The 26,275-nt window shown below is 42.4% G+C and overlaps 1 protein-coding gene across 50 annotated transcripts in view; it reads right to left on the bottom strand.

Annotated features, from left to right (window-relative positions):
• The window catches only part of CARD8 (caspase recruitment domain family member 8), a 53,399-nt gene that overhangs the window by 17,938 nt on the left and 9,186 nt on the right, over window positions 1-26,275 (bottom strand). For 10 of the 50 annotated variants that reach the window (XM_063615866.1, XM_063615868.1, XM_055235841.2 and 7 more), the window contains 7 exons: window positions 19,841-19,942; window positions 17,057-17,206; window positions 13,050-13,190; window positions 10,979-11,019; window positions 10,186-10,336; window positions 9,307-9,536; window positions 8,968-9,230 (listed from right to left, as the gene is read on the bottom strand). In XM_063615866.1, the coding sequence (XP_063471936.1) occupies window positions 8,968-9,230; window positions 9,307-9,536; window positions 10,186-10,336; window positions 10,979-11,019; window positions 13,050-13,190; window positions 17,057-17,206; window positions 19,841-19,899 (1,035 nt within the window). In that variant the 5' untranslated portion in view covers window positions 19,900-19,942. The other 40 variants (XM_055235849.2, XM_063615883.1, XM_055235848.2 and 37 more) reach the window with 13 other exon arrangements.

Here is a 26,275-nt window from a genome sequence, read left to right as displayed (position 1 = left end):
GCTCTGGGTGCTGGATACATGGGCGTGTCCACTGTGAAAATTATGGAGCAATATATTATGTGCATATTATATTAATTTAAAAATATCAATGATATCGATGAAGAAAGGATGGGCAAAGCTGAAACCTAAACTGGGCCTGGAAGATCAAATAAAAGAAAAAAATTCAAGTCGCATTGAGGAAAGGGATGAATTCATGATGGGAATTAAGCAGAGAAAGGATGTGGAGACCTATCTGGGAGGCATCACTCATATGCCTATAAAGAGAACCAACTCCAGAAGGATAAAAAGAAACTGACAGAGGAAAGACATGATGTATCATGCCATCTCTATGAATGATTATTTTAAATGAACAGATATATTCAATGTAAATTATAACAACAGACTGGAAGTATAAGAACCAAACACATCAGTATAACATTGGCAGGTTTATCATTATGGACCAATTTCTGCAGAGGTTGAGAGACATACTGCTGTACTTATTTTCAAAGAATGGAACAGCATTCTTTATTTTTTAGAGTTCTTACTATCCACACATATATTTTTCCTATAGCATGAACATTCCATGTAATATCATACGTTGTCATGTTTTTCACTATTTCTTCACTGATGCATCCCCATCCCCTAAAATAGTACCCGGAATATACAAGGCACACAATAAATATTTGTTGAATAGATGTATTAGTCCATTCATATGCTGCTATAAAGGACTGCCCAAGAATGAGTAATTCATAAATGAACGAAGTTGAATTGACTCACAGTTCCACATGGCTGGGGAGGCCTCACAATCATGATAGACTGCAAAGGAGGAGCAAAGTCATGTCTTACATGGCGGCAGGCAAGAGAGAGCCTGTGCAGGAAACTCCCCTTTATAAAACCATCAGATCTCATGAGACTTACTTGCTATCACGAGAACAACACAGGAGAAACCTGTCCCATGATTCAATCACCTCCCACAACATGTGGGGATTATGGGAGCTACAATTCAAAATGAGATTTGGGTGGGGACACAGCATTATAATAAAGGAAGTATGAAAAATCAGGGTGTTATGACATCCCCAAAGGAACATAGTAATTCTCTACCAATGGATCCTAACCAAAATGAAATTTTCAAAGTGCCAGATAAATAATTCAAAAGATTGAGCTTAAAGAATCTCAGTAAGAGATGCAAGATAAATCTGGAAACTAATACAAAAAAAAGTCTGAAAATTAATTCAGGATGTGAACTACAGATTTACCAATGAGACAGATATCTTAAAAAAATTAACATCTAGAGGGAGTTTCCAAGATGGCCAAATAGGAACAGCTCCAGTCTGCAGCTCCCAGCCTGAGCAATGCAGAAGACAGCTGATTTCTGCATTTCCAACTAAGGTACCGGGTTCCTCTCACTGGGGCTTGTCAGACAGTGGGTGCAGCCCACAGAGCAGGGCGGGGCATTACCTCACGCAGGAAGCGCAAGAGGTCAGGGAATTCCCTTTCCTAGCAAAGGGAAGCCGTGACAGACGGTACCTAGAAAATCAGGACACTCCCACCCTAATACTGTGCTTTTCCAACAGCCTTAGAAAATGGCACACCAGGAGATAATACCCCACGCCTGGCTCGGAAGGTCCCACGCCCATGGAGCCTCACTCACTGCTGGCACAGCAGTCTGAGATCGAACTGCAAGGTGGCAGCAAGGCTGGGGGAGGGGCATCCACCATTGCTGAGGCTTGAGTAGGTAAACAAAGTGGCCTACAAGCTTGAACTGGGTGGAGCCCACCGCAGCTCAAGGAGGCCTGCCTGCCTCTGTAGATTCCACCTCTGGGGGCAGGACATAGCTGAACAAAAGGCAGCAGAAACTTCTGCAGAGTTAAACGTCCCCATCTGACAGCTTTGAAGAGAGTAGTGCTTCTCCCAGCGTGGTGCTTGAGATCTGAGAACAGACAGACTACCGCCTCAAGTGGGTCCCTGACCCCTGAGTAGCCTAACTCGGAGACATCTCCCAGTAGGGGCTGACTGACACATCATATAGCCAGGTGCCCCTCTGAGATGAAGCTTCCAGAGGAAGGATCAGGCAGCAACATTTGCCGTTCTGCAATATTTGCTGTTCTGCAGCCTCCGCTGGTGATACCCAGGCAAACGGGGTCTGAAGTGGACCTCCAGCAAACTCCAACAGACCTGCAGCTAAGGGTCCTGACTGTTAGAAGAAAAACTAACAGAAAGGACATCCACACCAAAACCCCATCTGTACGTCACCATCATCAAAGACCAAAGGTAGATAAAACCACAAACATGAGGAGAAACCAGAGCAGAAAAGGTGAAAATTCTAAAAATCAGAGAGCCTCTTCTCCAAAGGAATGTAGCTCCTCACCAGCAATGGAACAAACCTGGACGGAGAATGACTTTGACAAGTTGAGAGAAGAAGGCTTCAGACAATCGGTAATAACAAACTTCTCTGAGCTAAAGAAGGATGTTCAAACCCATTGCAAAAAAGGTAAAAACCTTGAAAAAAGATTAGACGAATGGCTAACTACAATAAACAGTGTAGAGAAATCCTTAAATGATCTGATGGAGCTGAAAACCATGGAACGAGAACTATGTGACGTGTACACAAGCTGATCTGATCAAGTGGAAGAAAGGGTATCAGTGAATGAAGATCAAATTAATGAAATGAAGCAAGAAGAGAAGTTCAGAGAAAAAATAGTAAAAAGAAACGAACAAAGCCTCCAAGAAATATGGGACTATGTGAAAAGACCAAATCTACGTCTGATTGGTGTACTTGAAAGTGACAGGGAGAATGGAACCAAGTTGGAAAACACTCTTTAGGATATTATCCAGGAGGACTTCCCCAACCTAGCAAGGCAGGCCAACTTTCAAATTCAGGAAATACAGAGAATGCCACAAAGATACTCCTCGAGAAGAGCAACCCCAAGACACATAATTGTCAGATTCGCCAAAGTTGAAATGAAGGAAAAAATGTTAAGGGCAGCCAGAAAGAAAGGTCGGATTACCCACAAAGGGAAGCCCATCAGACTAACAGCAGATCTCTCGGCAGAAAACCTACAAGCCAGAAGAGAGTGGGGGCCAAATTTCAGCATTCTTAAAGAAAAGAATTTTCAACCCAGAATTTCATATCCAGCCAAACTAAGCTTCATAAGTGAAGAAGAAATAAAATCCCTTACAGACAAGCAAATGTTGAGAGATTTTGTCACCACCAGGCCTGCCTTACAAGAGCTCCTGAAGGAAGCACTAAACATGGAAAGGAACAACCGGTACCAGCCACTGCAAAAACATGCCAAATTGTAAAGACCATCGATGCTAGGAAGAAACTGCATCAACTAAATAACCAGCTAACATCATAGTGACAGGATCAAATTCACACATAACAATATTAACTTTAAATGTAAATGGGCTAAATGCCCCAATTAAAGACCCATCAGTGTGCTGTATTCAGGAGACCCATCTCACATGCAGAGGCACACATAGGCTCAAAATAAAGGGATGGAGGAAGATCTACCAAGCAAATGGAAAACAAAAAAAAGCAGGGGTTGCAATCCCAGCCTCTGATAAAACAGACTTTAAACCAACAAAGATCAAAAGAGACAAAGAAGGCCATTACATAATGTTAAAGGGATCAATTCAACAAGAAGAGCTAACTATCCTAAATATATATGTACCCAATACAGGAGCACCCAGATTCATAAAGCAAGTCCTTAGAGACCTACAAAGAGACTTAGACTCCCACACAATAATAATGGGAGACTTTAACACCCCACCGTCAACATTAGACAGATCAACGAGACAGGTTAACAAGGATATCCAGTACTTGAACTCAGCTCCGCACCAAGCAGACCTAACAGACATCTTCAGAACTCTCCACCCCAAATCAACAGAATGTACATTCTTCTCAGCACCACATCACACTTATTCCAAAATTGACCACATAGTTGGAAGTAAAGCACTCCTCAGCAAAGGTAAAAGAACAGAAATTATAACAAACTGTCTCTCAGACCACAGGGCAATCAAACTAGAACTCAGGATTAAGAAATTCACTCAAAACCATACAACTACATGGAAACTGAACAACTTGCTCCTGAATGACTACTGGGTAAATAACGAAATGAAGGCAGAAATAAAGATGTTCTTTGAAACCAATGAGAACAAAGACACAACGTACCAGAGTCTCTGGGACACATTTAAAGCAGTGTGTAGAGGGAAATTTATAGCACAAAATGCCCACAAGAGAAAGCAGGAAAGATCTAAAATTGACACACTAACATCACAATTAAAAGAACTAGAGAAGCAAGAGCAAACAAATTCAAAAGCTAGCAGAAGGCAAGAAATAACTAAGATCAGAGCAGAACTGAAGGCGATACAGACACAAAAAAGAAAGCCCTTCAAAAAAATCAATGAATCTAGGATCTGGTTTCTTGAAAAGATCAACAAAATTGATAGATCGCTAGCAGGACTAATAAAAAAGAAAAGAGAGAAAAATCAAATAGATGCAATAAAAAATGATAAAGAGGATATCACCACCAATCCCACAGAAATACAAACTACAATCAGAGAATACTACAAACACCTCTACACAAATAAACTAGAAAATCTAGAAGAAATGGATAAATTCCTGGACACATACACACTCCCAAGACTAAACCAGGAAGAATTTGAATCCCAGAATAGACCAATAACAGGTTCTGAAATTGAGGCAATAATTAATAACCTACCAACCTAAAAAAGTCCAGAATCAGATTCACAGCCAAATTCTACCAGAGGTACAAAAAGGAGCTGGTACCAGTCCTTCTGAAACTACTCCAATCAATAGAAAAAGAGGGAATCCTCCCTAATTCATTTTATGAGGCCAACATCATCCTGATACCAAAGCCTGGCAGAGTCACAACAAAAAAAGAGAATTTTAGACCAATATCCCTGATGAACATCGATGCAAAAATCCTCAATAAAATACTGGCAAACCGAATCCAGCAGCACATCAAAAAGCTTATCCACCAAGATCAAGTTGGCTTCATCCCTGGGATGCAAGGCTGGCTCAACATATGCAAATCAATAAACATAATCCATCATGTAAACAGAACCAAAGACAAAAACCACATGATTATCTCAATAGATGCAGAAAAGGCCTTCAACAAAATTCAACCGCACTTCATGCTAAAAACTCTAAGTAAACGAGGTATTGATGGGACATATTTAAAAATAATAAGAGCTATATATGACAAACCCACAGCCAATATCATACTGAATGGGCAAAAACTGGAAGCATTCCCTTTGAAAACCGGCACAAGAGAGGGATGCCCTCTCTCACCACTCCTATTCAACATAGTGTTGGAAGTTCTGGCCAGGGCAGTGAGGCAAGAGAAAGAAATATAGGGTATTCAATTAGGAAAAGAGGAAGTCAAATTGTCCCTGTTTGCAGAAGACATGATTGTATATTTAGAAAACCCCACTGTCTCAGCCCAAAATCTCCTTAAGCTGATAAGCAACTTCAGCAAAGTCTCAGGATACAAAATCAATGTGCAAAAATCACAGAGCATTCCTCCACACCAATAACAGACAAACAGAGAGCCAAATCATGAGTGAACTCCCATTCACAATTGCTTCAAAGAGAATAAAATACCTAGGAATCCAACTTGCAATGGATGTGAAGGACCTCTTCACGGAGAACTACAATCCATTGCTCAACGAAATAAAAGAGGACACAAACAAATGGAAGAACATTCCATGCTCATGGATAGGAAGAATCAATATTGTGAAAATGGCCATACGGCCCAAGGTAATTTATAGATTCAATGCCACCCCCATCAAACTACCAAAGACTTTCTTCATAGAATTGGAAAAAAATACTTTAAAGTTCATATGGAACCAAAAAAGAGCCCATATTGCCAAGACAATCCTAAGCCAAAAGAGCAAAGCTGGAGGCATCACACTACCTGAGTTCAAACTATACTACAAGGCTACAGTAACCAAAACAGCATGGTACTGGTACCAAAACAGATATATAGACCAATGGAACAGAACAGAGGCCTCAGAAATAACATCACACATCTACAACCATCTGATCTTTGACAAACCTGACAAAAACAAGAAATGAGGAAAGGATTCCCTATTTAATAAATGGTGGAAAACTGGCTAGCCATATGTAGAAAGCTGAAACTGGATCCCTTCCTTACACCTTATACAAAAATTAATTCAAGATGGATTAAAGACTTAAATGTTAGATCTAAAACCATAAAAACCCTAGAAGAAAATCTAGGCAATACCATTCAGGCCATAGGCATGGGCAAAGTCTTCATGACTAAAACACCAAAAGCAATGGCAGCAAAAGCCAAAATTGACAAATGGGATCTAATTAAACTAAAGAGCTTCTGCACAGCAAAAGAAACTACCATCAGAGTGAACAGGCAACCTACAGAATGGGAGACAATTTTTACAATCTCCCCATCTGACAAAGGGCTAATATCCAGAATCTGCAAAGAACTCAAACAAATTTACAAGGAAAAAATCAAACAACCACATCAAAAAGTGGGCAAAGGATATGAACAGACACTTCTCAAAAGAAGACATTTATGCAGCCAATAGACACATGAAAAAATGCTCATCATCACTGGTCATCAGAGAAATGAAAATCAAAACCACAATGAGATACCATCTCATGCCAGTTAGAATGGAGATCATTAAAAAGTAAGGAAACAACAGGTGCTGGAAAGGATGTGGAGAAACTGGAATGCCTTTACACTGTTGGTGGGACTCTAAGCTACTTCAACCATTGTGGAAGACAGTGTGGTGATTCCTCAAGGATCTAGAACTAGAAATACCATTTGACCCAGCCATCCCATTACTGGGATGGATTATAAATCATGCTGCTATAAAGACACATGCACACATATGTTTATTGTGGCACTATTCACAGTAGCAAAGACTTGGAACCAATCCAAATGTCCATCAGTGATAGACTGGATTAAGAAAATGTGGCACATATACACCATGGAATACTACGCAGCCATAAAAAAGGATGAGTTCATGTCCTTTGTACAGACATGGATGAAGCTGGAAACCATCATTCTGAGCAAACTATGGCAAGCACAGAAAACCAAACACCGTATGTTCTCACCCATAGGTGGGAATTGAACAATGAGAACACTTGGACACAGGGTGGGGAACATCACACACTGGGGCCTGTCGTGGGGTGGAGGGATGGGGGAGGGATAGCATTAAGAGATATACCTAATGTAAATGACAAGTTAACCGGTGCAGCACACCAACATGACACATGTATACATATGTAACAAACCTGCACATTGTGCACATGTACCCTAGAACTTAAAGTATAATAATAATGAAAAAATTAACATCTAGAAATGAAAGATTCATTTGAAAAATTACAAAATACAGTGAAAAGCTTTAATCATAGACTAGACCAAGCAGAGGAGAGAACCTGAAGACAAGTCTTTTTAATTAATCCAGTCAGACTAAAATAAAATAATAAATAAAAAAGAATTATAGGACTACATAAAGCAATGAAACTTATGAATCATCGGTGTTTCCAAGGGAGAAGAAAAAGCAAAAAATTGAGAATCTAAGAAAATAACTGGCAAAAATTTTCCTAGCCTAGCAAGATATTTAAAGATCTGAATACAGGAGGCCCAAATGATCACCAGCAAAATACACTGCAACATGAACTTCAGCATGATATGGAGTCTTCAGACTGTCGAACGCCAAGTGAAGGGAAATTCTGAAAATCAGCAAGAGAAAACCATCTAGTCACCTAAAAAGGAAACTCCATTAGATTAACAGTAGACTTCTCAGCAGGAACCTTATCAGCCAGAAGAGAATGGACTTCTATTTTCAAACTGCTTTAAAAAACACTGCCAACCACAGACACCACCACGCCTGGCTAATTTTTGTATTTTTAGTAGAGATGGGGGTTTCACCATGTTGGCCAGGCTGGTCTTGAACTCCTGATCTTAGGTGATCCTCCCTCCTCGGCCTCCCAAAGTGCTGGGATTACAGGCGAGAGCTATCGCACACAGCCAGTTTTCTCTTGTATTTAAAGTACCCAGAGTTACCATCTTAAATACAGCCAGGCAAGCGCCTGCCTCTTGTTATTGGGATGCAAAGGTGTTAGGTGCCAGGACAGTAAAGTTTAATGAAATCTTCCTGGCATAATCTTCGCACCAAGGCTGGAGGCACAGAAGCAGCATTTTATTCAGAAACACAGCAGCTATGGAGCTGCAGAAAGCAGAACATCTGCTTCATCCCTAACCTAAGAGGGTGTGGGACCATCAGCCTTTTGTAAATGCACTAGAGGGAGATGCCACTGAATGGAAGGAGTTACCCCAGAGATGTGAGTGAGTGTGAGAGTGTCATTCAGATATTATCCAGCTAAAACTTGGTGAGAGAGGCCGGGCCCAGTGGCTCATGCCTGTAAACTCAGCATTTTGGGAGGCCGAGGCAGGAGGATCACTTAAGGTCAGGAGTTCAAGACCAGCCTGGTCAAAATAGCGAAACCCATCCCGACTTAAAATACAAAAAAATTAGCTGGGCGTCATCGTGTGTGCCTGTAATCCCAGCTACTCAGGAGGCTGAGACAGGAGAATCCCTTGAGCCCAGGAGGCGGAGGGTGTAGTGAGCTGAGATTGTGCCACTGTACTACAGCGTGGGTGACAGAGCAAGAACCTGTCTCAGAAATAAAATAAAATAAAATGTGGTGAGAGAATCTCTGCATATTATTTCTTCTGCCCATCTCCTCCTTGAGAGCCAGAAAAGGAAGGTCCCTTCTCAGTAGTCCTGAATTTCTACGGGGATTGTTGCATGCGGCTCAACATTCAGCACCTATAGACGACCCTCGGGGAGAGTGATCCATGCTGCTCTCCATGAAAACTGTGCCTTGCCCTTTCTGTTCCATTGGAGGAGCCAAGGGGATAACCTGGAAATACAATTGTCATCTTCTCTGTTCTCCTAAATCACGCAGCTTACCTTCGTTAGCAAGGCGTCACTGGGGACAAGGTACAAGTGGAACTTAACATCTTCGGGGTGGGGGTGATAATAGATCAACGTGTTGGAGGTGATGGGGATGGAGAGGCGGGTCCCGCTGGCGATCCGCAGCAGGATGCCCATCAGAGAGAAGCTGGGCTTTTCCAGGACAGCATAGAAAGGCTCCACCCGGGCTGGATGCTCCAGGACCATCCCTTCATTCTTAAAATGGGCAACGAGGAACCAGGAGACGTCCACCTCACCTGCTGCAGGAGAACCACAACAGCAGTGAGACAGCATGCACCCCAGCGGCCCCTACAGCCTCTGCTCACCCCACAATACCTTGGAGGGAGATGAAGTGGGGGAGGTGGATTTTGGCAACAGCCTCCTCTGGCTCTGCAGTGATGTCAAACAAGGGGCCACCCACCAGCCACTGTTCATGGTGCTGCAGGTCCAGGGCCAGGTGCTGATTCCAGGAACCAAACGCAATCGTCAACGTGACCGCATCCCTTACCAGGAAGCCGAGGCCGGTGACTGACCACAGATACCAGCCAGCAGTGGGGAACCGAACGCTGAAAGGAGCCAGAGCGATGTCATGACGGGAGAACCCCAGGAACTGGATTGAAGCAGCAATGTGCAGACGCAGGTGGGATTTGAAGTGAGACAAGGTTCAGGACCCATCTGCGACTTTCACTACATTAGAAAACACTGAGGAGTTCATTAACCTCTCTGGGCCCCAATTTATCTCATTCTATATAGGTCGAAATTAAAATACCAATTTCACAGTGCATGAAATAAACATTATTGATGAAATTTTAGCTATCATAAGTGATGGAGCCGATACACTTCCTTTTATATCTGTATTTCTTTTATTTATTTATTTTGAGACAAAGTCTTGCTCTGTCACCTAGGCTGCAGTGCAGTGGCAAGATCTTATCTCACTGCAACCTCTGCCTCCTGGGTTCAAGCGATTCTCCTTTCTCAGCCTCCCGATTAGCTGGGACTACAGGCGTGTGCCACTAGGCCTGGCTAATTTTTGTATTTTTAGTAGAGACAGGGTTTCGTCATGTTGGCCAGGCTGGTCTCGAACTCCCGACCTTGTGTTCCACCCTCCTCTACCTCCCAAAGTACCGAGATTACAGGCCTGAGTCACCACACCTGGCCTACACACTTCCTTTATATCAGAGCGGTTTTCAAATCATTAGCATCTTCCATTCTCACCTGTATGTGTTTGTGCTCTTATCAATCAACTCAACATCCACATTTCCTTCAGGCCCCAGAAACTGATGATTTTTATAATCTTGTTCGATCTCAAAACAGACTTTAGAAGCATAAGAGGAAACAATTTGATTCTCTTCTGAGCAAATGTCTCCTGAAAAGAAAATATTAGACACGTAAGAGGTAAAGGGTTGGAAGAGGCATGGCCTGAAGGACTCCTGGAGGCTGAATTGCACAGGTGCTGTTGGGATACAGATATCGAATGAGAGCCGAGAGTGACCAGAATATGCAGTTTTGCTTCTTTGAATCCAGACAAAGAAAGGCACAAGAATGTTCTTTGTCATGACTAAACGTATACCCCAAATTCCATAGGGCTTTCTGGGAAACCAGGCTGGACAGCTTTGGTGGGAGGCACCATTTGCTGAGGACTGGAACCAATGCACCTACATTTCTACTGGTCCGAAATAGCAGAAGACACCTTCTGCTGGTGAGGAAAGTCCAGATCAGAAAAGTATTGAACTCCAAAGCTGCAGAGGCGAAAGAGCGTGCATCCTTCCTAGTCCCTGCTGCTGTCCCCAGCCACCAGGACCACGCACTGACTCCCCTGAGCATTTCCATGCCCCAGCGGTGAGAAGCTTACATGTCCCCATTTAAACTGCACAGTGTGCTGTGGCCAAGGTAAGGGAAAGCACTCCTGATCTGCACAAAAGACTCTAAATGGTCTTCTCCACATAAAACCACAGAACATTTCCATCAATCCACACGCCCTTCACTCCTCTCCCTATTAGCCCATTACCTGAATCTTGTCCCTCTGAAGATTCCTGCTCTTCTGATACGCTGGAGGTTGGGATCCCCATGTTACAAAAAGATGAAAAATATCACGAATCAGTTGATGAAGATGAAGACGATGTTATTGAAAACTAGAGCTGCACTGTTCCATAGAGTAGCCGCTACCCGGATGTGCTATTTAAATTTGTATGAATTAAACTTAGGTAAACTTTACTTTCTCAGTTGCACTATCCATATTTCAAGTGCTCAACACCTACATGTCATTCACAGCTATAACACTGTGTAGCAGAGAACGGAACACTCCTGTCATTGGGTGGTTTTTAAAGCTTCCCAGGTGTGGTCAAGTTTGGAATTACCTTGGAATATAAATGCATGCATTTTACGCATTGGTGAATTACTGCTCCAGTCTTTGATTCCAACATCATATGATACCAATCGGAGCTCTCTTAAACTGAGCGGATCTAGACTATCAAGAAACACAAGACATTTTGAATGAAGATATTTTTATCCACATTCATAAATAATAGAGATAACATGCTCCCTTGAGCCAAATGTGTCTTGACATCTCTCCCTCTTCACTTTGTATTATGCCCACGTTCAATGTGGACACAACCCAGATTCTCTGGCTTAAATTGATTGCTCCGATTGGTATCATACGATGTTGGAATCAAAGACTGAAGCAGTAATTCACCAATGCGTAAAATGCATGCATTTATATTCCAAGGTAATTCCAAACTTGACCACACCTGGGAAGCTTTAAAAACCACCCAATACCAGGTCACAGCCCACATCAATTGAATCAGAAGCCTGGAGGTGGCACCAAAGCATCAGCGTTTTCAAAGCCTCACAGGTGATTCCAATATTAGCCAACATGGGCTCTATGACCAACAGCGAGAGCCAATGGTTCGTTAGGCCTCTGGAGAGAAAGCTGCCCTAAAACACGTGATACCTTCCGGAGGAAGGCAACCAACTCCATCAGATTCTCTGCCTTTGATCTATTCCTTGAGATGTCTGTTTATTTCAACATGAAAGAGACCAGCAGAGAAATTGACACATGGATTAGGTTTAAAAAGAACAGGTACCTGGAGAAGCGGGATGAAGAGAAAGGCTCTACAGTGCTTTTCTCAGAAGGATTCTGTGGGCAAGCCAAGCACGGAGAGACCCCTGGGCTGACATCCTAAGACTGGTTGCTGTCTGCAGCTACACATTTTGCTGTGGATTCGGGTAGCTACAGGCAAAGCAGCAGGAGTAAACATGCCATTTTATATTCTCTCTCCTGGTGCATGTGCATGCTGGAGTCTGCCTGCTGAGGAGGGGGTTTAGAAAGTGGGAGGAACCCAGTGCTGAACTGCAAACAGCGCATCCCAGATCATGAGAGCCGACGGTTCCATTTTCAGGGCTTTTGCAACCAAGTTGTTCAACACAACCATTAGTCTAAATTAAATGATACAAGCTAACATTTAAATAAATCATATTAAAAACAAAAGTAATACATATTAAAACATACCAATTTCCAGTCATTTTTCTACACTTTTCAGCAGTCTATGCCCTTGAGGTTATTTATGTCTCTGGTATCTGTGTGGTGAAAGTAGGATGACAGACTTCTGCGTGTGTTCTTTCAACTCCCTCATCGGGGGCTTCACGTTGGTAGTTTGAAATCTGCCACGATGGGGACATTCAACCCTTGGAAATTGGCATACCCTACAAATAGATGCATTCTCCCCTTCCTGGTGTTAAACCTCAGGACCCCACTGTGGCCTTCAGCCTCATCATCAGCCAGTTTCCTAGAGAATTACGTTGGTTTTATGCATTGAGTAACAGCTTAACCAATAACCCACTGGTCTTTGATTGCATTGCTCATCGCCTTTTCGTGTACAGGTTCTCTAGACACCTCCATGGAAGAAAATGTCATTGCTTAAGGTTTGTTTCAAAAATTTCTGGATTCATTGCTAGCATTGCATAAGCTCATTCATTCTCCCGAGTTCGATGAAAAATACCCAAATCCCTCTAATTCTCATGTTCCTCTGTGATATTGAGACACAGCATCCAATAGTTTTCCAACGGAATAGTTTTCTTACCTGGGAATGTCCTCCCCAGATAGTTGACACTCAGGAACAGCATGGAACAATAATGGCTCTGCCTCTGCTTCATCACCTTCTTGGAAAAAATGTGAGATGTCATAACGGATCTCAGAAACATGGGGTAGCTCCCTGTATACCCTGGAAAACAAGAACAGAATTTTTACTATGAATATAAGGTAGGTGCCTGATGATAGCATAGGCTGTGCAGGAAGATTTTATGTTAATAGCCACAGACCCCATATTTTATCTTAGGGCCCATATTTTATCTTAGGGAAGTCATTCCTCAGGCCCCTACGACTCCATCTCACCTCTCAGACTCCCATGACCCTTTCTTATGTCTCATTATGTTAAATTTAACTGGGTCTCTGTTTCCCACTATATGCTGCTTTTTCCATCCTAGGAAGCAGACGTCAGTCAGTTCTCAACATCTAGCATTTGCCACAAACTTTGGTTTCATAATAGGTCAACAAGTATGTTGACCTATATAACCTTGCTAAGAATTTTAGGGAAAGGATGATATTCCTAATTTGTAGTCTCCCTTCATCCATAATTGGTGCCCGAGAGAATAGGACCCTAAGATGATTGGGATTGCAGGGCATTAGTGAGATTGGGCCTGTGTTATAAGAACCCATGGAACAGTTATCTCCTCTTCTCCCTTCTGCCTGCAAATGGTGAGAGGGGTTGCATAAAGCACAAAAATGCTCACAGAAAAAGAAAATTATGGATATTGTACACATTTTCTTTTCCCATCAAGGATCCTTATTCAGATATGGAACATGAGAGTCCTATGCTAGATCCTTTTCTCTTCTTCATTTTTGAAGGCTTGGCGCTGTCCTCCTATGGCTGGCAGGAATCAAGATCGAGGTTAGGAGTGATGGAGTGTCCTTTAGGCCAAGATATTCACTGGCCAATATGACAGCCACTAGCCACACATGCCTATTTACATTTTAGTTTTCAATTGTTAAATGTGAAAATCAGTTCCTCCTTTGAAGTAGCCATATTTCAAGTGCTCAAAAGCCACACGTGGCTCTTGCCTGCCACCAAGTAAGACATGCCTTTGCTCCTCCTTTGACTTTTGCCATGATGGTGAGGCCTCCGCAGCCATGTGAAACTAAAAGAATTTTTCTGGGGAATGGACATAGGCGTGGGACATCTGGCAACAAAATCTGCTTTGAAGAGGACCCCAGGGAACAGAGATGAGGTCTCAGGCTGGTCTTGAACTCCTGGCCCCAAGAAATCCTTTCACCTTGGCATCCCAAAGCACTGGGATTACAGTCATGAGCCACCACACCCAGCCTGAGCATTACTGTTTGACAGATATTCCCAAAGCACTCTCCACAAAAGGTTACAACAGTGAACACTTCCATCAGCTGAATATCCGTGAAAGCAATTGTTGAGAGATTTTGAAGTAAGTTCAAAACCAAACTGTAGAAAAAAACCATTGATAAAAAAGGAAAGCAAAAAAAAAAGAAAGAAAATAACTGAGGAATTATTACTAAAGACAACTTTTGTCTAAAAAAAAAAAAGAAGAACATTTGCTTGCAATGTAAAATCGGGTTTCAGCTGGAAAATTAAGCCTGCTAAAAACATCAACAACAAGAGCAAAAATCCTGAATATTTTTTCAGCAATTCTAATTAAAGTATGTATGTTAAAAAAAAGAAAAAGCCATGTGTGGCCAGTGGCTTTCACACTGGACAGCACAGACAGGGAACACTTCCATCCTGGGTGAGAACTCTATTGGACAGCATTGACTTTAGAACCTCTGCTGTAGTCCAGTTGACCAGAGGGTCCTGCCTTGGGGTATCTGGCATTGGTTTCATTTCTATTTTTATTTTTTACATTGAGACAGAGTCTGGCTCTGTTGCCCAGGATGGAGTGCAGTGGCATGATCTTAACTCATTGCAACCTCTGCCTCCCGGGTTCAAGCTATTCTCCTGCCTCATCGTCCCCAGTAGCTGGGATTACAGGCACGCACCAGCACACCCGGTTAATTTTTTATATTCTTGGTAGAGACGGGGTTTCATCATGTTGGCCAGGCTGGTCTCCAACTCCTGACCTCAAGTGAACCACCCGCCTTGGCCTCCCAAAGTCCTGGGATTACATCTGTGAGCCACTGTGCCCAGTCTGGGTTAGGTTTTATTAAACAAAGTAGTTCCTTGAGCTCTACCATCCATGGTCCCCAGCGTGCAGCACTGCCTTTGAAATATCCCATGTTAAAAGGGTGCATGGACTAAGCAAGACTGAGGAATTCCTGTCCTCATTAGCAGTGCTTTTCAGCCTGTGAAATATCACCCTGAAATAAAATCTATACCTGAGTTAACAGCACGGTATCAACATCAGTTTCCTGGTATTAGCAATGACTGTTTGTATTGGGTCATTCTGGTTTTTTTGTTTTTTTTGTTTTGTTTTGTTTTTGATGGAGTTTTGCTCTTGTTGCCCAGGCTAGAGTGCAATGGCGTGATCTTGGCTCACTGCAACCTCTGCCTCCCGAGTTCAAGCAATTATCCTGCCTCAGCCTCCTGAGTAGCTGGGATTACAGGCATGTGCCACCACACCCACTTAATTTTGTATTTTTAGTAGAGACGGGGTTCCTCCATGTTGGTCAGGCTGGTTTCAAACTCCCGACATCAGGTGGTCCGCCCCCCTCGGCCTCCCAAAGTGCTGGGATTACAGGAGTGAGGCACCGTGCCTGGCCTGTATTGGATCATTCTTGCATTGCTATAGAGCACTATCTGAGACCAGGCAATTTACAAAGAAAAGAGGTTTAATTGGCTCATGGTGCTGCAGGATGTACATCATGGGACCAGCTTCTGCTTGGTTTCTGGGAGGCCTCAGGGATGTTTAACTCATGGTGGAAGGTGAAATGGGAACAGGCCTGTCACATGATGTCAGCAGGAGCAAGAGAGTGAGGGGGGAGGTGCCACACACTTTTAAACAACCAGATCTTGCAGGAACTCGGAGTGAGAAGCCACTTATCACCAAGGGGATGGTGCTAAACCATTTATGAGGGATATGCCCCCATGATCCAATCACCTCCCTCCTGGCTCCACTTCACAACACTGGGAATCACATTTCAGCATGAGATTTGGAAGGGACAAACATCCAAATCATATCGCTATTGTTACAGGAAGTATTATCGGCTGGGTGCAGCGACTCATGCCTGTAATCCCAGCACTTTGGGAGGCTGAGGCAGGTGGATCACTTGAGGTCAGGAGTTTGAGACCAGCCTGGCCAACATGGTGAAACCCCGTATCTACTAAAAATAAAAAAATTAGCCAGGTGTGGTGGCAGGCGCATGTAATTCCAGCTACTTGGGAGGCTGAGGCAAAAGAATCGCTTGAACCCCAGAAGCGGAGGTTGTAGTGAGCCAAGATCGCGCCACTGCACTCCAGCCTGGGCGACAGAGCAAGACTTCGTCTCAAAAAAAAAAAGAAAAAAAGTATTATCATGAGGGAAGCTGGGTGAAGGCCACAGGGGAACTCTGCCCTTTTCTCCCAACTACTTTATCATTAATATTGTTATTATTTTTTTTTAGACGAAGCCTCACTGTCTCCCAGGCTGGAGTGCAGTTGCACGATCTCAGCTCACTGCAGCCTCCGCCTCCCAGGTTTGAGCGATTCTCCTGCCTCAGCCTCCTGAGTAGCTGGGATTACAGGTGTGGGCCACTATGCCCAGCTAATTTTTGTATTTTTAGTAGAGATGGGGTTTCATCATGTAGGCCAGGCCAGTCTCAAACTTTTGACCTCAGGTGATCCACCTGCCCTCACCTCCCAGTGTGCTGAGATTACAGGTGTGAGCCACTGGGCTCAGATCTTTTTTTCCTACTTCTTATGAGATACAAACACTTTTGAAATAAAAACTTAAGATAACAAAGAAGAAAAGTAACATATATACTAATTTTATGCAAATAACCTACATGTCTTTGCTTCTTATGAATGTACATAAACCAGTGGAGTAAAATTCCAAATCTTTAATTTTTTCCCAACAAACAGATGTCCCTTACGTATCATCTGTCACACAGGCCTCAGCCTGAGAAAAAATTCCAGTTTTTGTGTGTTGCAGTTCCCGTATGCTATTGTCAACCAACACGTTCCATGGTCCTTGTATTCTTATGAGTTTGGATGCATCTACGTTCCTACTGGATCTGCGGTCCCTGGGAAAACACAAATGGAGTTGGAATGTGAGCATGTCAGAGGAGCTCGATGGTGGGACAATCTCCTCACCGTGATGTAGTGAAAGTAGCCCGATCCTTAGAGATATCCGTCCTTAGACATGCCCATCCATAGAGATGCCGTCCTTAGAGATACTATCCTTAGAGATGCCCATTCTTAGAGACACCTTCTTTGATGCCCATCCTATAATAAAATGCCATTCCTCCACATTTTTTTTTTTTTTTTTTTTTTTTTTTTTTTTTTTTTTTTTTTTTTTTTTTTTGAGACGGAGTCTCGCCCTGTCGCCCAGGCTGGAGTGCAGTGGCGCGATCTCGGCTCACTGCAAGCTCCGCCTCCTGGGTTCACGCCATTCTCCTGCCTCAGCCTCTCCAAGTAGCTGGGACTACAGGCGCCCGCCACCACGCCCGGCTAATTTTTTTTGTATTTTTAGTAGAGACGGGGTTTCACCGTGGTCTCGATCTCCTGACCTCGTGATCCGCCCGCCTCGGCCTCCCAAAGTGCTGGGATTACAAGCGTGAGCCACCGCGCCCGGCCCACATTTTTATTGAATTAACTGCATCGCTGTTACCACTTAGTAGACAATGATCTTATCTCAGGAGGCATGCTTCCTTTGATTCTCAATTCCCTAATGTTCATCACAGTCTGTCACACTTGGCGACGCTCACTACTGGCTTTTGAAAGGATACTGTATTTTAGTAAACTATAGGAGCATAAGAAGGGCCCCACTCTTCTATCACTTGTTGGTCCTAAACAGGAGGGAATGTTAACCTGATGAAGTCGTTTGCACAACACTGGATGGACCGAACTTATCTGAAGGTAGGACCTCTTTATTTAGTGTGAGCATGTCAGGGATAATGGACACCAGAGAAATCTGCATTCACTGCCTTTCACAGACATCACTCAGCAGTGACAGATCTGTCAAAGTTGTTGCTTAACCTCTCTGAGTATCAGCTTTCTAACTTGTAAAATAAGGATACAGTACTCTCGTCACAAATCCTTGTGGTGATTAATCATAGAAGGCCAAAATTACTTAGCACAAGAGCTGGAAACACTGGTTTCCCAAAGCAAACAATTCATCCTAGTCCGTGGCCTTTCATGCATGCCAGAGCATCTGTCTCAGTCATTTCAGACTGTTTTTTTTTTTTTTTTTTTTTGATTCAGAGGTTCACTGTTGTCGCCCAGGCTGGAGTGCAATAGCACGATATTGGCTCACTACAACCTCCACCTCTCAGGTTCAAGTGATTCTCGTGCCTCAGCCTCCCGAGTAGCTAGGCTTACAAGTGCCCACCACCATGCCCGGCTAATTTTTGTATTTTTAGTAGAAATGCGGTTTCACCATGTTGGCCAGGCTGGTCTCAAACTCCTGACCTCAGGTGATCCACCTGCCTCCGCCTCCCAAAGTGCTGGGATTACAGGCGTGAGCCACCATGCCTGGCCAAGGTTGCTATTTTTAAAACCTATAGACTGAGAAGCTTGTAAACAATATAAACGTATTTGTCACAGCTCTGGATGCTGGAAAGTCCAGGATCAAGGTGCTAGTAGATCAGTGTCTGCTCCTGATTCATAGAGGGCAGATTTCTTGTTCTGTCCAAGCATGGGGAAAGAGAAAGGAGCTCTCCAGGGTCTCCTTCATGAGAGAACTAATTCCATTCATGAGGGCTCTACCTTTATCACCTGACACCTCTCAAAGGTGCCATCTCCTAATAACATCACATTGGAAGTCAGGATTTCAACATATGAATATTGGAAGAACACAAACATTCATTCTGCAGCAGTGTCTGAATTGCATACATAGAAATATTTGGTCAGATTAATTTGTTTTGAGTTCCAAGACAACGTAAAACAGTGCATTCATTTTCTACAAATGAGACATAAGCCTGGTGCTGATGAGAAGCCACTAAAACACACAGCGGGAGAACTTAGTGAGTCAGGCTGCTTGGTTCTGCTCTGATCTGGGCACAGTGCTATGGGATTGTCAAGAGCATGGTCAAGGCCATAGGCCCATGCATCAAGGCAAGAGCTGGAAGAACAGCCCCAGACTCACTTTTGCTCAGGTATGAAGTTGCCATGTTCAGAATCCGGGAAGGAGAGGTCTAAAAAGGTCAGAATCAGGGGAGGAGAGAGAAGGTCTAAAAAGTACACCTGGGCCAGGCGTGGTGGCTCACACCTGTAATCCCAGCACTTTGGGAGGCCGAGGTGGGCGGATCACCTGAGGTCGGGAGGTCCAGACCAGCCTGGTCAACATGATGAAACCCCGACTCTACTAAAAATACAAAAATTAGCCAGGTGTGGTGGTGCATGCCTGTAATCCCAGCTACTCAGGAGTCTGAGGCAGGAGAATCGCTTGAACCCAGGAGGTGGAAGTTGCAGTGAGCTGAGGTGGTACCAGCACACTCTGGCCTGGGCAACAGAACAAGACTCTGTGTCAAAAAAAAAAGTACACCTGGGTGCCCATGGGGGTTTTCCCTTCATTCATGCAGAGACTGGTGAATGAATAAAATGTGAGCAGAACCTTTCTTCTAGAAAACATCCATGGTCCTCTGTATCTCATGAACTATAATGAGACGCAGAAGAATCAGCCACCAGGAGCCCTCACAGAGCGCAAAGTCACTCACGGTCTTGGCAGCTCTTCCTCACTGCTGCGACTCTTTTCTGGACACTCCTTTTTTTCCATTTGTCAAACGTGGTATTTATGTCTTTACTGTATCTTTTTTACCCTGAAAAAATAAAAGGAGGTAGTATTTAGGTACTTGGGAAGAACCGTCAGATAAATCTTAGCTTCTGTGTCTCTAAAAGGTTGACAAAAGTGCTTATTGCTCATTCACAAGAGATGCATCAGTGGAACTGCTCCTAGTAGTGGTGGGTACTTAGGACAGAGGCCGAAACAGGAGAGTTGTAAAATAGAAACTTCCTTTTTTTTTTGAAACGGAGTCTAGCTCTGTCGCCCAGGCTGGAGTGCAATGGTGAGATCTCGGCTCACAGCAACTTCCACCTCCCGGGTTCAAGCAATTCTCCTGCCTCAGCCTCCTGAGTAGCTGAGATTACAGGCATGCGCCACCATACCCGGCTAATTTTTCTATTTTTAGTAGAGACAGGGTTTCTCCATGTTGGTCAGGCTGGTCTCAAACTCCCAACCTCAGGTGATCGGCCCATCTTGGCCTCCCAAAGTGCCGGACTGCAGGCATGAGCCACCGTGCCCTGCCGGATTTTTCAAATTCTTTTATTTTTGATGTAGCCCTGGGTCTGCAAGTTAAGTCATGTAGAATAGTAACTTCTAGAGATTCCAACCTGACAGAGGCAAAAGTGTGATTATTTTCCTTGCCTTCCATTCTTCTCTATACAACTCTAATGGTTTCTCTTGCCTAAATTGTCACCTTGATTTCTTTAAAATACTTGGGTTTAGGAACCGTTGACTAATCCATTACCTTCACTGGCTCTGCTATGACATTTTTTAAAGATTAGATTTTTAAAATAATGGTTTTATGGATATATAGTTCACAAACCACACAATTCACCCACATAAGTCTACAATTCAATATTGTATAGATAGTATAGTTACGAAGTTGTACAATCACCACCACAATCAGTTTTAGGACAGCATCATCACCTCAAAAAGAAACTCATTAAGCGGCACTCCCCATTCCCCACATGCACGCACACCCAGCCACAGGCACCCACGAATCCACCTTCTGTCTCCATAGGTTGACTCACTCTGGACATTTGATTTAATAGGAGTTGTTATGGACTGAATGTATGTGTCCACCCTCAAGTTCATGTGTTGAAATCCTAACTCCAAATGTGATGATAGGAGGAGATGGGGCCTTCGGGAGGTGATGAGGTCATGAGGGTGGAATCCTCATGAATGGTCTCAATGCCCTTAGAAAAGAGACCCCAGAGACCTCGCTCCCACTTTCTACCGTGGGAGAATGCAGCAAGAAGTCAGCCATCTACGAACGAGGAAGCAGGTCCTCTCCAGGCACTGAACGTACCAGTGCCTTGATCTGGACTTCCCAGCCTCCAGAACTGTGAGAAATAAATCCTGTTGTTGAAGCCACATGGTCTATGATACTTTTGTTAAAGAAGCCCAAAGTGACTAAGACAGACATCAAACAATATATCGTCCTTTGTGATGGATCCTTTCACTTCCCGTAATGTTTTCAAGGTCCATCCATATTATACCGCATTTAACAGCACCTCCTTTGCTTTCATGGCTGAATAATATTCCACCGTATGGAGACACCACATATTCTCTATCCATTCAGCAGACGATAGACATTTGGGTGAGTTCCACTTTGGGGCTGTTATGAAAAATGATACTGTGAATATTCAGGTACGAATTTCCATGTGGACAGATTAATTCCTTCCCTTGGGTGTATACTTAGGAGTGGAGTTGCTGGGTCATATGCTAACTCTATGTTTAACCTTCAAGGAACTGCCAGACTGTTTTCCAAAGTGCCAATTTCCGTGCTCACTTCAGCAGCACATATACCAAAGCGCCAATTTCCATTCCCACTAGCAGTGTAGGAGGGTGCCAGCTTCTCCATATCCTCACCTATAATTGTTATTATGGCCTTTTAAAAATGGCCATTCTAGTACGTGTAAAGTGATGTTATTGTGATTTTTGAAGATTAACTTTTATATAATAGTAAAAATACATATTATTAATAGCATTTCAGAGACTCTGGATAACAGAAAAGATAATTAGTGAAATACAAATCACTAATTTGTAATTAGTCACCAGGCTGCTCCGCCTCCCAGGTTCAAGCGATTTTCCTGCCTCAGCCTCCCGAGTAGCTGGGACTACATGCTTGAGCCATCATGCCTGGCTAATTTTTTTGTATTTTTAGTAGAGATGGGGTTTTACCATGTTAGCCAGGATGGTCTCGATCTCCTGACCTGGTGATCCTCCCGCCTCAGCCTCCCAAAGTGCTGGGATTACAGACGTAAGCCATTGCCCCTGGCCCAGATAAATAATCTAAAGATTTGAATTCCAAAACCCTACACAAATGTTTTATTTTACCACCAATGAATTTATCTGCAATAACTGAATGTCTATTTATACGCATAATAATCACTCACAGGTTCCAACTAAACAAACCAAATATTTCTATCCAATTTTCAACAAAAATATTAAAATCTGCATATTTCATTTATTCATGTTTAATTATTATGCTTCTCACAGCCTGCGAAAAATTTAGTTTAGCTATCCTCTGAACTACAAGCTTTCCCTTTGTTATAATGAACTTATCTTTTACTTAAGTGTCGTTATTCCAGAGTTAATATAGTATGCATTCAAATTATTTCTTATTTAGTATTATTTTATCTAGTACCATTATATATTTAATTGTTTCTATGAAGCCAGGCACAGTGGTTTGCGCCTGTAGTTCCAGCTACTCGGGAGGCTGAAGTGAGAGGATCCCTTCATCCCAGGAGTCTAAGGTCACAGTGAGCTGTGAAGGCGCCACTGCATTCCAGTCTGGGCGACAAAGTAATACCTCATTTCAAGAAACAAAATGGAATTTTTTCCTTATAAGATTTTTAAAGAAGGTGTACATTATCTTGGCTAACTTTCTATAGGATTAACTAGAAATTATGGAGACTTGGTCTACAGTCTTTTTTTCATGAGTCAAAAAGCATCTCTCACTTTAGTTACACCTGTATTAGGAGAGTTATGATCAATTACAGCAGTTGCAGTTTCCAAGAACTTGGATAAATACAAACCTGAATTACACAGAATTTATATAAATCCAGATATTCAAAAATGAGAAATAATGTAATCTATGACCAAAGTAACATCAAGACAACATACAATTAAATGACTCAACAATTACTGGGAATATGTATCAAGGCTTATTTGTAAAATTCTACCTGGTACTTCTGAAATGAACAAGGCAATGGGAAATAAGAGTTTATCTTGTCTACTACTGAGTATCAATGAAAGCAATAAGGTGAATGGAAAAGTCCATGAAAACTCCATTTTCAGAATAACGAGGAGACAGATTTAATTCACAGATCCAATGTTTCTCACCAGCTGACAAAACTGTGTTAAGTCAGGGTGAAGCATGGCGGAGGAACAGGGAGGAAGTGCGGAGTGAGAAAACATAAAGAAGTCAGGAAGTGCCAGAAGAGTAATTTCCTGTGAGTAAAGCCTCATACTCAGTGATTCATCGATAGAGTCTGAATACAAGAGCTGTGAGGTCTGGGCAGTTGGAGTGGAGGCTGAGCAGGAGATAAATGTGGTAGAGGCGGTGTGGATGGGAGATCCTTGAAAACAGAGAAATGCCCTAGTGTGACAGAGTACAGAAATACTACTAAAACACACTTGTAGAAAGAACGTTCTGCATATAATCAGGCATGGAACGGTCCCATGCATTCCATAATAATTAAGAAAAAGATATTACCAGAGCATCGCTGAAAGGTACTACAAGAAAATAGGTGAGAAGACCAGGAAGTTGTTTTTTGTTTTGTTTTGTTTTGTTTTAGACAAACAACAATCAAAGGAAATTGATGGACCCAAGTTAACAATCATTCTTGGAGGGAAAAAACTCCACCCACAATTCCTAAGTAAAAAGGATTACACCCATTCTCGGCATAATATGTCTCTCTCAGGCCAAAGGATAACCTTGTGCTTCATGTGGACACTATGAAATCATTCCAGCTGAAGTCAGGAAAATACCAAGACCTTCCCTATTTAAGTTAAAATATCGGAAGCTTATTCCAAAATATTGGACAAATTCCAAATACAGTGATTGAAAGGAAGGAGATTAAACTATAACTCACTACACGTTATTTTCCTCTATAGAGAAACATAACGAATCACCTGAAATAAGCTACGAAAGTAAGATAAACCAGTAAGTTAGAGAGAGAATCTTTTTGTTTTTCTTTGAGATGAGGTCTCCCTCTGTCGCTCAGGCTGTAGAAAAGTGGCGCAATCTCAGCTCACCGCAACCTCTGCTTCCTGGGTTCAAGTGATTCTCCTGCCTTAGCCTCCCAAGTAGCTGCGATTACAGACATGCACCACCATGCCTGGCTAATTTTTTTTTGTATTTTTAGTAGAGATGGGGTTTCACCATGTTGGATAGGCTGGTCTCAAACTTCTGACCTCAGGTGATCCACCCACCTCAGCCTCCCAAAGTGCTGGGATTACAGGTGTCAGCCACCGCACCGGCCAGAAGAATCTTAATATACAAAAGTGAATAGCTTCTTAATATGACAGACTATCCCAATTCCATGAAAGAAGAAAATATACTCACTAAAATAGAAACTATGGTGCCTAGAATTAAACTATACAAAAAAACTACATGACCCATGTTTTTATTTTCAAATAATTTTAAACATTGAAAAATAGCAAAGATTCACATAAATCCTCAACCAGCTTATCCGAATGTTAGCTATATATAATTGTATTATACATAATAATTGTTATATATAAAATAACTATATATATACGTATTGTATATTGTATTATATATAAATAATTGCATATCTACATTTACATATTACATATAATATACAATTGTATATGTAATTGTAATATAATAATTATATATATAATAGCATATACAATACAATTATCCAACCAGGAAATTGATGTTAGCATATCGTACCATTACCTAATGTGCAGACCTTATTTGAATTTTGTCAACATTTGTCTGAATGTCCTCTTTGTTCTCCAAGATCTAATCGAGGATCTCACATTGCACTTACTTGTTATCTCTCCTTAGATTCCTTCAGTCTGTGACCGTTTCTTATTCTTTCCTTGTCTTTTGTGATTGTGACACTTTTGCGGAGCATGGTCAATTATTTTACAGAATGTTTATCAATTTGGATTTCTTTGATGTTTTCTCATGATTAGGTTGAGGTCATGCATGTTTGTCTTCTGTGTTCAGTCAACATGCCCCATCCTTTTTGGAATATTTCTTCATGTTCTGGCGTCACAATTTGTTCTAACGTTATCCTGCATATTCCTGCCCCAGCCCTGGAAGTAACCACTTCTCCACAGATCCTTGGCTCCCTTGTATTCAAAAATAGCATTTAGAAATCAAGATCTGGGAACTATATGTGTTTACTGCTACTAAGGTATTTTTGTCCTAAACTCTCTCAGTGGAAAGACCTGGGGAATCCATGCATGTATACTGAACTGTGCCTACACATGCATGTATTTACTTCTCGATAGATAGACTGACAAACAGAGAAATAGAGCATAGCAGAGTAAAAGAGCTATTCTGATACATGAAATAGGAAATCAATATTAAAAAAACAACATTGCTCTAGAAATAGGTGGACAAAGGATATGAACATGAAATTCACAGAAACGGAAAAACAAATGGTTCCCAAGCATGTGCCGAATGAAAAAAACACCATGCTCAATGAAGATTAAAGCTACTCTTGAATATTTTTTCTCCATGAATTTGGAAATCATGGGAAAGTCTGAAAACTCATCTACTGACAAGGCTGTGGGAAATCTGGCATTCTGATATTGCTGATGGGAGTGTCACCTGCTATTCATTATATGGATGGCAACTTTATGGACATCTATTGAACTCATAAATGACATCCCATTCGGAACGGTAAATCGATTTTGAGGAATTGATATACTTTCCTATACAAATATACTTACCTATATATGAACTGATGTTCACATGTTTACTCACTGTGGCACTCTTTATAAATACAATTGAGGCCAGGCACTATGGCTCAAGCCTGTAATCACCACACCTTGAGAGGCCAAGCAGGGCAGATCACTTGAGGTCGGGAGTTCGAGACCAGCCTGGCCAACAAGGCAAAACCCCGTATCTACGAAAAATACAAAAATTACCTGGGCGTGGTGGCGCGGGCCTGTAATTTCAGCTACTCGGGAGGGTGAGGCAGGAGAATCGCTTGAACCAAGGAGGCATAGGTTGCAGTGAGCCGAGATGGTGTCACTGCACTCCAGCCTGGGTGACACAACAAGACTCCATCTCAAAAATAAAAAGTAAAATAAAATAAACTAAAACTTGAAATGACTGAAATGTTTTTCAATAGGGGAATGAATAAAGACATCATGATAC

The sequence above is a fragment of the Symphalangus syndactylus genome, chromosome 13 (genome assembly GCF_028878055.3).
Source record: "Symphalangus syndactylus isolate Jambi chromosome 13, NHGRI_mSymSyn1-v2.1_pri, whole genome shotgun sequence".
NCBI lineage: Eukaryota > Metazoa > Chordata > Mammalia > Primates > Hylobatidae > Symphalangus > Symphalangus syndactylus.
The sequence above is the reverse complement of the archived record's forward strand: the minus strand, read 5'-3'. Positions and strand labels throughout refer to the sequence as shown.